The following is a 12,266-nucleotide window of genomic DNA, read 5'->3' as shown; positions in this document are numbered from 1 at the left end:
ACAATGATCCAAGCTCCATGGGCTAATCTTAGCCCACAGTGACCCCCATCAGTGTGACATCTAGGAACACAGGGCTTGTGTTTTGATGCTGACTTAATGATTTAAGCCATTAAGAAGCGTGTTTGTCTGTGATTATCCAGGCAGGACAAATATGTTCATTATTCAATGACGATAAATGTTCAGCTGACATCTAACTAAATGAAAATTGTTTTTTTTTTTTTGCTACAGGACATGCTCATTAGCAGGGAAAGTTTTAGTAGTTAACAGGTGGACACACACACAAACACACACACTCACACAAACAACAGGTACTGGGGGGTTTGTCATGAACACGTTCAGCTATTTATGGCTGTAGCACCCAGCTGTCAGCTCAAGGTTGAAATGTCATCACCGGAAGACAACAGGTGGAATAGTTTCCACACTGTAAAATGTACACATGATGTAAATGTGTGTTTGATTTCCTCCGCTTAGGACAAAAGAAGAATCCAGGAGAACATCACCATGAAAAGGAGAGAGATCGATGAGGAGAAGTTAAAACTACAGTATATAAAGGTACTTGATAGTCGTATAAACAGAAAGAGAGCTAACATCCAGAAAAATGCATTACAACTGAAAAACAAACAAAGTCCTCAAAAGTTAGGATACTGTGTAAAAGTCAATAACAGAAAAATGTGTTTTGTTAAACATTGAACCCCTATACTTGATGGAAAATAGCACAAAAACAACTTAACAAATGTTGAAACTGAGAAATGTCATTGTTTTTGAAAGACTGTGTGCCAATTTTGCTGACAACATGTTTTAAAAAAAGTTAGGAAAGGTTCACTTTAACCACTCTGTTGCATCACTTACCCCAAATTAAACTGCCCATTTTGACAGCAGAAATGATCATGATTACAGCCTGGTACCAAAAACAATGTTTGTCTAAGTAGCTAATGTCTTTATCGGCACACATTGTACGTGAGGTGAGTTTAAACCTCATCAGTTTTGATTTCACAAAGGACAAGAGTTGTTCATAATAGGTGTTTCGACTGACACGCGGATGGATGCATTGGGCAGCTTGTCAGGAGGCTTAAGGCATCGTATGAACTATGTTCACAGACAATGGTTTTTTGGAAGTGTTCCTAAGCCCAGGCTGTGATTTCCACTATAGATTTGTGTTTGTTTTTAACGCAGGGCTGTTTAATTAGGGCCAGAATACCACAGCCACCCAATATTGGATTTTGGCCTTGTCCCCTGTATATAGAGGGTTCTTTAGAGTCTCTGAATCTTTAATGATATAATGTACTGTACAGAAATCTACTGGGTTGTTTTTTTTTATGCAACATCATTGTGTGCAGTATTTGCCAGCACAGTCTCTCACAGAGTGGTGATCCCCTGGATGCTTTTTTTTATACTCAGTTATGTTATAAACCTGTTCCCATTTAACCATGTTGCATAAGTTGTTTTTCACAACCTTTGCAATCTTTCCTCAACCACTGTCAGACCTTTTTTAGAAAGGATCAAATTCAAATTGTGCATATCATTTTCCAAATATATTTACATTTCTCAAACACTTGACATGTTGTCCTTTTTCCATCAAATATGGGGTTTCAGTGATTTGCAAATCATCACGTAATCTTTTTTTTCATTAACCACGGTGTCCCCACTTTTAAAGAAGTTGGGGTCACAATTATAGCTCAACTGATTTATGATTGATCATAACAGAGTAAGAATCATCTGGACTGGAACTGACCTAAACAGGGCTCATAAAGAAACCCAGGAGGAAATGAGAGGATGATGATGTGGTGTGTTGTCCCTGTCCCAAAGCTAATAACACAGATACACTCTAATTCATTTTCTCACAACTTCTCTCACAATCCAAGAATCTTGACTCCTCAAGTATTAACTGAAGTCCCTCTGCAGTAGCACAATAAAATCTCCAATATTGTTCCAACTGTATCCACAGCTCTCCAACACAAATTAAAGTGTCAGCATTTTCACCTGCAGTACCGAACGTTCATTAGTCAACCCCTTCTGGGACACAATTCCTGTTTATAAGACGGGTAATTCTCTGCCTTTAAAGAACAGAGGGGGTGCTCCAAGTTGTATGTAGAATGTATTATATATACTTTTTTAAAGTGCGTATTCAAAACCTTTTCTTAAATATTTATTTAGCAATGACATTGGAGCCAGGGGTCTTTAAAAAAAAAGGACGTGCAACATTTTACACATAAATACAGCAGAAATCAAGTATATCCTCTGTAAATGTCTCTCTGAGTCATGACTGTGAGATTGTGAGTCCTGCCAGCTGTAATGTTGTCAGAGCCGTGTTTACGTCATCTTTACATGAACGGAACAGCTTTTTATCAAGATGTTTTAGTCAAGGACTAGAGAAAAGAAGTATAACATAGCCTACTCACTGCGTATTTGGATGTCATGTGTTTTTAGATCTCGGTCATTCTGTGTCAGTTTATCTGTAATATGAAGCTTTGAGTTAACCAAAGTGTGCTAACATTAGCCTGCTAACACAACAATGCAGCTCAAGCAGAGGACAATATTGTCCACTGCTTTAAACAAACTTTAAACCACAGCAGTGGCAAAAAATGTGCAAAGTTTGCAATGACAGTAAGAATCCTCCCTGAGCGCGCCCCATCTGACAGCATCTTGTTGCCCTACAAAGCATCACATGCATTATAACTGTGAAAAGGTTTGTCAAAGAAAGTCCAGAGGAAGAATATGATTACTTGTAACATCATAGAGATGAACGCTGGTTGGGGGGGGCCCCCTGTTAATTTTTTTGCGTAGGGCCCCACCAGACTCTAGAATCGTCACTGCCTGTTAGAGTCCTAAATGCAAAAGCAATGAGAAAGAATGTCAGCAAAGTTCTTTGTTGCTTCATAAATTGAATTCCAGTGAGACCAGTAAAAGCCTCCAAGGCTTCTCTGTCTTATTAAACAATGTGACCGCACAGGAACTGCAAGTGAAGTTGAACATTTGATAATGCACTGATTTAACTCATTTAACCATCTTCCTGAAGTCCAAAAAGAAGTGAAGAACATTACCTTTCAAATGTGACACATAGTGACATATTTAAACATGTGACATATTTAAACTTGAAGTAATTATATGATCAAGGCTGTCAAACTCTGACCTTACAGTTTGAAATTCAACTCAAATATTTAATTAGGGAGAGGAAACTTGGAGGACATCTAGTGGAAAGGCTGGGAATTACAGGTTTTGGTAAGATTGAAAAGGAAGACAGAGCAGTTTATTAACTATAAAAGATAATAATACATTTTAAATGTAAAATATTAATAGAACTCTACATGTGGTTGGTGGCTGAGGTACCTGTTTGTCTGTGTGACTGACAGAAAAAAGCCCTGAGGGAGCAGTGGCTGATGGATGGTCTGAGTCAGCAGTCGGAGGAGGAACAGGCGGCCATGAGGCTTCAGGCTCAGGACGAGCAGCAGCAGAGCGATCAGCTGCAGAGCAATATCCTCAGGTAAACTAAGCTTGAAAGAACCTGGAAACCGCAGCCAAACCCACACTCCATCCTACATCGGGCACAACCTGCAGAGAGTTGTCAGGACTGACACATCATGTTGGCATCAGGGTGCACTGTAGTATTAAAAGTGATGATGAAGAGAGAAACTTTTGTTGCTGTAATAATGAGTAGCTGCAGAAGCAAATAGTAGCAGATGTCGGAGTCTCTATTAAATGAAAAATGAAACTGAAAATGAACTGAACAGTTCCTCAACCACAATCTTGACCACATTGAGTGGCTGTGACAAGTTCTCAACTTTAATTAGGTTTTTACTTCTGGTTTGTTGGGAGGTTCCTGACATCTCAGCATAGAAATCAGAACCTATAAACTATACATGAGCACAATATATAAACATGAGGATTTGAACACTTTGATAAAAACACAGTAGAAAGTAGAGCTCCCTTTGTACAAGCTCAATGATTTTATCTATCACAGGGGTGTTTTGGCCTCAGAAGTCAGGGGAAACCATACAGTACAATTGTTAAACTCTGAAATCGGACAGTTCTGTTATACTCTACAACACATTGCTAAAATGAATTCCTCACAGCCATGCAGTGGTTTCTATGAATGTGTAGGGTGTGAAGCTTGTTGTGTGCAGACACTAAGCTGAGGGTAAGTCCTTCTCTTATGTAATAAAGGGTTAAAGAGTCTGGGCTTGGACTGACACACATACTGCTGACTGGGAGTTCAGCTGAAGCAGTCTGGTACTAATCCCCCCCCCCCCCCCCCCCTGCTTCCCACTCTCCACAACATAAACACAAACACACATGCAGCCTTGAGAACACACAAACAAGCCAATCAGTGAGTGGGTGATAGTTCAAAGCCTGTCTAGTGCTCCCTAACACTCCTGTGAACCGTGCAGCTCAAGGCTGATAATGATAACACTTCTTATTAAATAATCATTATTATCTAAGACTGACATTTTTAATTGTACTGTGGCTTCCAGTCCACTTTTGGGGGTGCAGATGGGGGGCTCAGGAGGAGCTGCTAGTTTATTGTTTTAATCTCCCACACTGATGAGTCTGTAAAACGGATCATATACATTAAATACCTGATGTGCAATATTCTGTATAGTTTCTGCTAAATAATAGATTACAAAATGAAAACCAATAAAGTTATCTAACTGGGATGGGCCTGTCTCACTTTCTCAAGGCGTTTCATTTTTCCATTGCATGGTTCCCAACCTGAGGGTGTGGACCCAGAAAGTGGCCTTATAAGACCTATGAGTCGGAAGAGGAATGATAAATGATAGAAGTATTAAAGAGAATAAACAGTCTCATGATACACTGACATTTTAAAGTGCTATATTCAGAGTTTGATAGAGAATAAGCTTTTTCTTCAGATCCAAAATATCCTATTTCATTTCCCTCTGTGTTGATGAGGTCTGTACTATTGGCTCAGCCATCATAGTTTGCCAATATTCTTAAATGTACTCTTGCAAATATATTTGGTATTTGACATTTCATTTGTTCAATTGTCTTTCCCCTTACTTTCTTTGAAGTCGTTAATTTAGTAACACATATATGTATTTCTATGGGAGCTGGAAAGGTCATGTACTGCATGTAAAATAAACATGTAAATAAATCACTTGATGTCATTGTAAGCAAAAAAAAACAGTTTATTGCTTAAATGTCCACCTTTCAATGCCTTTTCAAATGATCTCAGGGTTGAATAATGCAGCTTGAATAAACAGCCATACATGCACTCACTATGGCAACTAGTTGGGCTCATGTACACCACATTAAGAAAAGGAAACACGTTTTCAAGATGCCCATTTACTGAGAACTAGTCCCTTGTTTGAGACTCTGCTCTGTCAGTTAGAGCAAAGGGATTCCTGTTGTGTGCTGATGTTAGAGCGGGGCTGAACTTCACTCAGCCTATTAGCTGAGCCTTAAAGCGATGCAAACTGAGAGATCTCTCTGCTGAGCTGGATTAAAGCTAGCTGACTGAAGTCACACAGGCAATATAAGGAACCCCCCCCCCCCCCCCCCCTCTCTCTCTCAAACAACCCATCAGCACACAGGATGGGGGTTTCAAGTAAGTCTGACCTCCCTGTGATTAACAATAAAATCCTTTCTTTATGCCCCAAGGCTGGCTGAAAAGGGAAGATTACTGCTGATCATGGATATGAAATGCATATCCCAAGAGGCTTATACATTAAGGTGTATGTAATCTTATTATAAACCATCACATCTACATATCTGCCAGCAGGGTAACACTCACACAAAAACACACTCAAACTTTAAATGCAGGAAAAAAAACAGCAGTACCGCCTGGAATACAATGATTGAAGACACAAACTTAAGCAAGGGTGTTGTGCTTGCCTTATTAAAAGCCTTTCAAGTACTCTCTAGCTTCTGCTGTCATTAAGAAACTGCTGAAAATACAGTTCATGGAAGTGCTTGTTCCGTTAATGAACACAGTTTATTGTTCTCTTGCACAGAATAGAGAAGGAACTTGAGGCCTTGGAAACACAGGAGCTCAACATCTCTGCAAATGAGGAAGTCGTTTTGAAGCGGCTAAAGGAGGTGGAGAGGACGACTGAGGACATAATAAAGGTAGGCTCATACATATGATGATGTTCTTTTAACACTGGGGCTCGCTGGACTGGCTCTTACCTTGTGTTTTTCCTCCTGATCAAATCTGATATATGCAACGTTTCACCCTGAGGCATTGAAGCATGATGAGGGCTAATACGGCTTTAGACAAATGCCTTTTGCTGATGCTTTGTGGGAGAATAAAGTGAAGGCACGGGTCTGTATGGTTTATGACAGATGACTGCAAATTCCCTTAGCACCATCAGTATGACGGTCTGAAGATTCTGTGCACTTTAAAGGCTGTTTAATTTGTACAACACTACTATAGGCCTATGTGACTTTTTCTTCTGAAAGTCCAGTCATAGTTTGACCCATTTTAAATTTCTACTATTTTTCACAATTAATTTTAAAATGTACAATATGGAAATAGATTATTTTTGTAAAATGTGCAGACTCAATAATAAACAATGTTAAGTATTATATCTGTAGACAACATTTCTTTCTTTCACATTATTCCCCATGAAACAGCAGCCTCACGTCTACTGATCACCTTTGCATCTGCAGCGCTTTCCCTGACCCTCTTGCAGTGACGTAGAACTAACTCTTTAATCAATTAGACCTAAGACTTTCAGGTTGGTTGGTTATGTGTGTGGCTCTATATAACTTGCACAGTGTGCGTGTGAATGTGAGAGTTGAAAATGTCCTTCTATTGGTCTTACTGGGCATTCAGACGACAGCATTGCAACTGAAAAGTGCAAATAGCTGTGTTGGTATAAACTGGTATTGTTTGACTGGTACAAAAACACTTCACAGTAGCTGACAACATGCAGATTTATGGTGCTTACTTTGCAATTTGTATTACAGCTTGATGGTGTATCATTAGTTTTCCCAAGTTTCAGATATTCAGAAATTAAGTTATTAGTAGTTAAATAATTAATTTATATAATTGTAAATGTGAGTAAGACTGTTGTATGTCATTCACATTGTCTGTGCATTTATCGAAAATTATTAACTTGTATGTGACAAATTGGAATGCAGCAGAAGTTTCAACAATCATAGTAACATCTTAATTAAGTCATGCTTTATATCCAAATGTGTATTTGCTCTTTTAGACAGCAGCCCTGAATTTAAACTACACATTGTCTAAATGATATCGTGATAACTGTTGCAAATTATGGATACAAGTAGTCTGCAACAATTGGTGGTAATACCCTAGTTTGTTACTCGAGCACATAACGTATAACCTCGAGCAATAACGGACAACCATTGTAGAATCAGAATCAGAATATCTTTATTTGTCATTGTACATGTACAACAAAATTTGGTCAGTGCAAAAACCTTCATAACGTTTCAGTAAAGTGCTTGTTTTTAAAAAGGGCTTCTAAAATAATATGATAGAATGAAAATAAGAGGTTTCTAAAAACACATCACACCACACTTTCACACACTTTCAATTAATTTCATTGCACATTGTAGCTGGAGTTTTCCATTGTTCTTTGAGGCTGCAGAGCCCTTTGCCTCTGTCAGATCGGTGTAATATAAGAGGTAGAATTGAAAAGTCCTATGTGGCTCTGATCCTCTCTGAATAAACTACTGAATTTAGATAGGATTGTTTTTCTACTCACTCCATGCTGCCTTTGGCTTTTCCTATAATCTCTGCTTGTTTCTAACAAGATGCACTCCCTGTGGACTGTGTGGGTGTGCTTTTGTTCACAAGAGGCTGCTTTAGTGAATAAGGTGGCAGGTAAATGGATTGCTCATGGTGGGTGTGCGGGCAACAAGGATATGCATGTTGCTTTCTGGTTGCTATTTGTATTAAGACTTAAGGAGAACACAGCGGACTAACTGTGGCATTAACATGACAGAGTGATGGTTTTTCTAACGCTAACATCCTTAATCTAAAGCGCTGCTGTGTTGAATTCCTGCTTCTTTCATCATTTTGACCATCAACTACTTTGTCTTCACATGTATAGGAGCTAAATGCAGAATTCAAAGCAGGTAAACACTTTTATAGATTTGTTTTTGTGTTGTTATTAGTTCATCAGAGGCTTTACCTTTCGACTTTTATTTCTTCAGTTTTCAGTTTTGTTATAACAGAAATAAAAAAAAAAGGTCTAGACTGTATTAACATAAATATAGATATAATATTGTGTAACATTAAGACATTATATTGTCTTTAACATACTGTATATGTTAAATATATTAACCCCTTAACCTTGATTGCTTACTGTTAGACAGCAGTGACTGGTTGCCAATAATTTGTTAAAGTACATATACATTTGTATACAAATATTATTTATTTTTTTTAACTTGAAATAAATCAGAACAATTTTTTTCACATTTCATTTTGAGACACTTAGATGTGGATTTTTTGAGAACTTTTGTTCCCTGTCATTTTCCCAAGTCACTTGTGAGTCTATTTATTCTCACAATACTTAGAAAAAATATACAGAAGCATATTGAATCCACTTATTTAAAAAAAAAATACTAATTTGTTCTGAATTTACTACATAACTATCTTGTTAAATTGATAAAAAAAAAAAACAAGGCTGTTTTTCTGAATATCTCATTAATGCAAAGAAACCGAGCACATTGTTGTGTTCTTTTTTGTTTGCCTTGTATATGAAATTCCAAAGAGCCTTCAATTATCCCCATATTATGTCAGCTTGGAATATGGGCTAAAAAATCAAGCACTGACTCTTAGTCGCAAATACTTATTTGTTTATGTTTTTATTTTTGAACATATCTGAGCTTGATTTCTTTTTCATTGGTCATATTTTCTCCCTAGATTTGACACATCATGTCATCTCACCACTCCCAGATATCTCATCATTCATCCCATTTATACCAGCAAAAAGCTCTCCTATTCCTAAGACTGGCAGCGAAGAACCAAAGAAAGGTATAGACATCATATAACTAGTGCATATGATTGAAATAGCTTCTGCTTTGCTGGTTGATCATACAGCTCTCAGGATAATGAGGTGTAAAATATGATCGGACTCAAGAGTTTGGCACAAAGAAAAGGATTATTTTCTTTAGATGGATTTAAGATGTTCACTAGTAGTTTCAAATTTCACTCTCCCATCTCCATGGTTGTGCAGACCTACATTTTGTACTCTCAAGGCATATCTGTCTGTGAAAGACTAGCTGCTCTGACTGAAAAATCCTTGTTCTATTATTTTGTTTTAAGAGCTGTTCATTTTCATTTCACCGGGACCCGACCAACGGAGCTGTGATTTCACAGTGATGGGAACAGCACATTCCCATGTCTATGACTTTGCCAAAGTCAGTTATCAGTAACCAGGAACTAAGTTTTCATTAGGATAAGAAAAGACTCCAGCTAACAGTGATTTTTCTCTTTTAGAAAATGATGTATTTTTCTTTATTTCTCAAAAATGACTGTTATTTAATACTTTGTCATAATTTTTCCACCAGTATGTGGTACGTAAATCATAGCTAAGAGAGGATCAGGTATCCTGTAGAAAAGGATTCTGTTCAGCCAACTATCCAGTGGGAAATTAAAACGTATTTTTTGTTGACTATAACAGTCCATTTTTCTGAGGAAAACAAAAGAGCAAAAGTACACTGTATTAGTCTGTTGGCACCTGATCAATTTTCCCCAAATAATTTGCTGTTCTTAATCTGAGACGGAGCTCGTCACGGTGCTTGACAATGCATAAAGAATCGTTTTAACATAACAGACTACGATATTATATTATGTATACAAAGTTTGCTTTACACTGTGTAAATGTTTCAAATGTTTGTCCAAAGTCCTTCATTCAAGTATTTTCTTCTTTCCAGCTACATTTGCAATGGAAATTAGTGTAGAGCACGATAAGAGAACTGGCAAAAGTCAGGTAGTCTCCACTGCGACAATCACCCCAGAAGCAATCCAGGAGAGGGGGTTAAAGGTGTACGATGATGGGTGGAAGTCTGTATATGCATTGCACCCAGACGGACGCAAAAAGTTAAATGGAGCAGTTGGAGAAATGACGTCCAACGAGGTAGAAGAGCTGCTGCATCAGGCCACAGATAAGAATGTGCCAACTGATGTGCAGTACCATAAGCCGGTCTACTCTGTCCCTTACTCAGGGAACAGCAGACCTTCAACACCCAGGACACCAAGTAAAGCACAGAGGCTAACCCCATCACCCAGCTGCAGTCCCTTCCATAGCTCAATCTCATCCAGAAATGAAGCTCGTATCTTTAGAGAGGAAAACGAGAGAGGCAAAGACCTGGAGGGATGGAGAACCCCCAACAAAACAACCAGCCCCAGCATCATGAAACAAGACTCCACCTCAAAGGACCTTACAAGACCTGAAGAAGAAGTCAAGCTGCCATGTTTAAACGGCCAAGAACAATCAAACAATGACAGTTATCTCAACTCACATTCTTACTTTGGTGTCAAAACTCCTCAAGGACGTACAGGTTCCAGCAGTCCAAACCCAGCAGCTCTTGTTTCAGTCACAGCAAAGTCTGAAGGAATGCCACCACTAATCCAGCCGGTCTACCTGGCTGTGGATAACTGCAGTCCTTCAGTTGCCTGGCACAAGTCTCAAGCGGACCCTGATGCCTTAAGAGAGAGCCCAGGAGATTTCAACAGATACTCGCCTTTCAGTGCGGAGAGTTTCCCCTCCCGTAACCTTGTCAACAACCTGCCAGAAGAGGTAGAATCAGAGCCGATCACAATGATCTTCATGGGCTATGAGAATGCTGACGGCGAGGAGGAAGACGACATCCAGGCCGAGCTGGTTATCATAGGTAACAGTGATGAAGATGACGATGAAGAGAACAAGTATGTTAAAAATGAAAATGAAGAGGAGGACTGTCTCTCATACCACCCAGAGGGATACAAGAGCAAAGTCTTCCAACCCGAAGTGGGTATAGCCAAGGTTACTGACTGCAGACACACTATTGAGAGCACCTACACAAACACGGATGATTCAGGGCTTCACAAGCCAACTTTTATGCACAAGCCAGGAAAGCACAGTCCATACCTGCAAGGACAGGGAGTGGATGGATCTGCAAACACAGGCAGCATAAATATGGAGAAGATGAAGCTGTGCTCAACAGGAAGATAAGACTAAATTTCACTTATTGCTGAGAAACTGGGTCATTGAAGAGGAAATATACGATTAGAATTCAGCCTTCCTACTACAGTGTAGTACTTCACCATGTTCATCCATGGATCATAGTTTTGAACATGTCTTGTGTGTAAATGCATAACCTGCTGCCAATCCATCCTACAGTGCTTCTTACCATTGCTCCTGCTGTGTTACTCGTGCAATTAGAAGGTTCCTACTCATGCCATTTGCTACAAAAAGGCTCATGCCAAAAAAAAACACTGAAATGTCTGTTGTCCTGTTCAGTGGAAACTGCTCATAGCCACAGACTTAATGTCAATCAGCCCTTGTGCCTAGGTGATTCAGAAAGCTTTGTTGCCACCTCCTGGCAAATTAGTTGTATTACACAGTCCCAAAATAACATGGGCACTGCCTTATGAGTGCGCATTTGGTAAATTCGATACCAATGGTTCTATACTTTGTACATGGTTTTTGAGAAATTAAAAAAATATATATTGTTGGTTCTTGATACTAAGTGTTCGCTTTTGCTGCCACCCTACCTCCTCCAGTTTATATTGCTTTGTCTTTTAATCTCAGCTAGTAGACTGGCGGGACATGATTGTGTGAAAGCAAGCCTTTATTCATGCCTTAACAAACAGCAGTCCTTATTGCTTCTTTTAAAAGCCATGGACATTCAAATGCAAACCTAATACGTTGAATTTGTGATTGGAAATGTTAGACATATTTTAAAACTAATCATCAAGTTAGACTTTTTTTCTGATTCTCTCTGAAAATTGTTAATACACTGATTTCTATGTGGCTGAAGCACTTTTGCATGGATAATCATGCTGCCTAAGGGATTTTCTCAAGTTGGCAAACCAAATGTTGTCTTAGGTAATGCCTTATATCCAAGCGATATGAAATGGCAAAAAGCATGTGAACACAATGTTGAAAATTTGATCTGAATCTGTTTATCTTGAGTGTTTTTTTTTTTTTTAATTTGGCTCAAATGAATAGAAAATCTATACAGTTCTGTTTCAGACCAAAGCATTCGTTCTATGTTTTGTCATCAGTTTGTGTTTGCTGCCACCTCAGCGTGACAATGCCTCTGTGCCATCCTCACTGCAAATAGTTACATCTTTG

The 12,266-nt window shown here is 38.7% G+C and overlaps 1 protein-coding gene across 3 annotated transcripts in view; it reads left to right on the top strand.

The window, feature by feature from the left end:
* The window catches only part of palmdb (palmdelphin b), a 44,773-nt gene that overhangs the window by 13,983 nt on the left and 18,524 nt on the right, over window positions 1–12,266 (top strand). For 2 of the 3 annotated variants that reach the window (XM_061064331.1, XM_061064330.1), the window contains exons 3-5: window positions 472–552; window positions 3,351–3,481; window positions 5,967–6,081. In XM_061064331.1, coding sequence (XP_060920314.1) covers window positions 472–552; window positions 3,351–3,481; window positions 5,967–6,081 — 327 coding nt within the window. Of the gene's footprint in view, window positions 1–471; window positions 553–3,350; window positions 3,482–5,966; window positions 6,082–8,033; window positions 8,059–8,848; window positions 8,960–9,861; window positions 11,384–12,266 lie in introns of those variants that run through there. The other variant, XM_061064333.1, reaches the window with a different exon arrangement.

The sequence above is a fragment of the Labrus mixtus genome, chromosome 19, assembly GCF_963584025.1.
Source record: "Labrus mixtus chromosome 19, fLabMix1.1, whole genome shotgun sequence".
In the NCBI taxonomy this organism is placed as follows: domain Eukaryota; kingdom Metazoa; phylum Chordata; class Actinopteri; order Labriformes; family Labridae; genus Labrus; species Labrus mixtus.
This window is presented reverse-complemented; position numbering and strand designations above follow the sequence as displayed.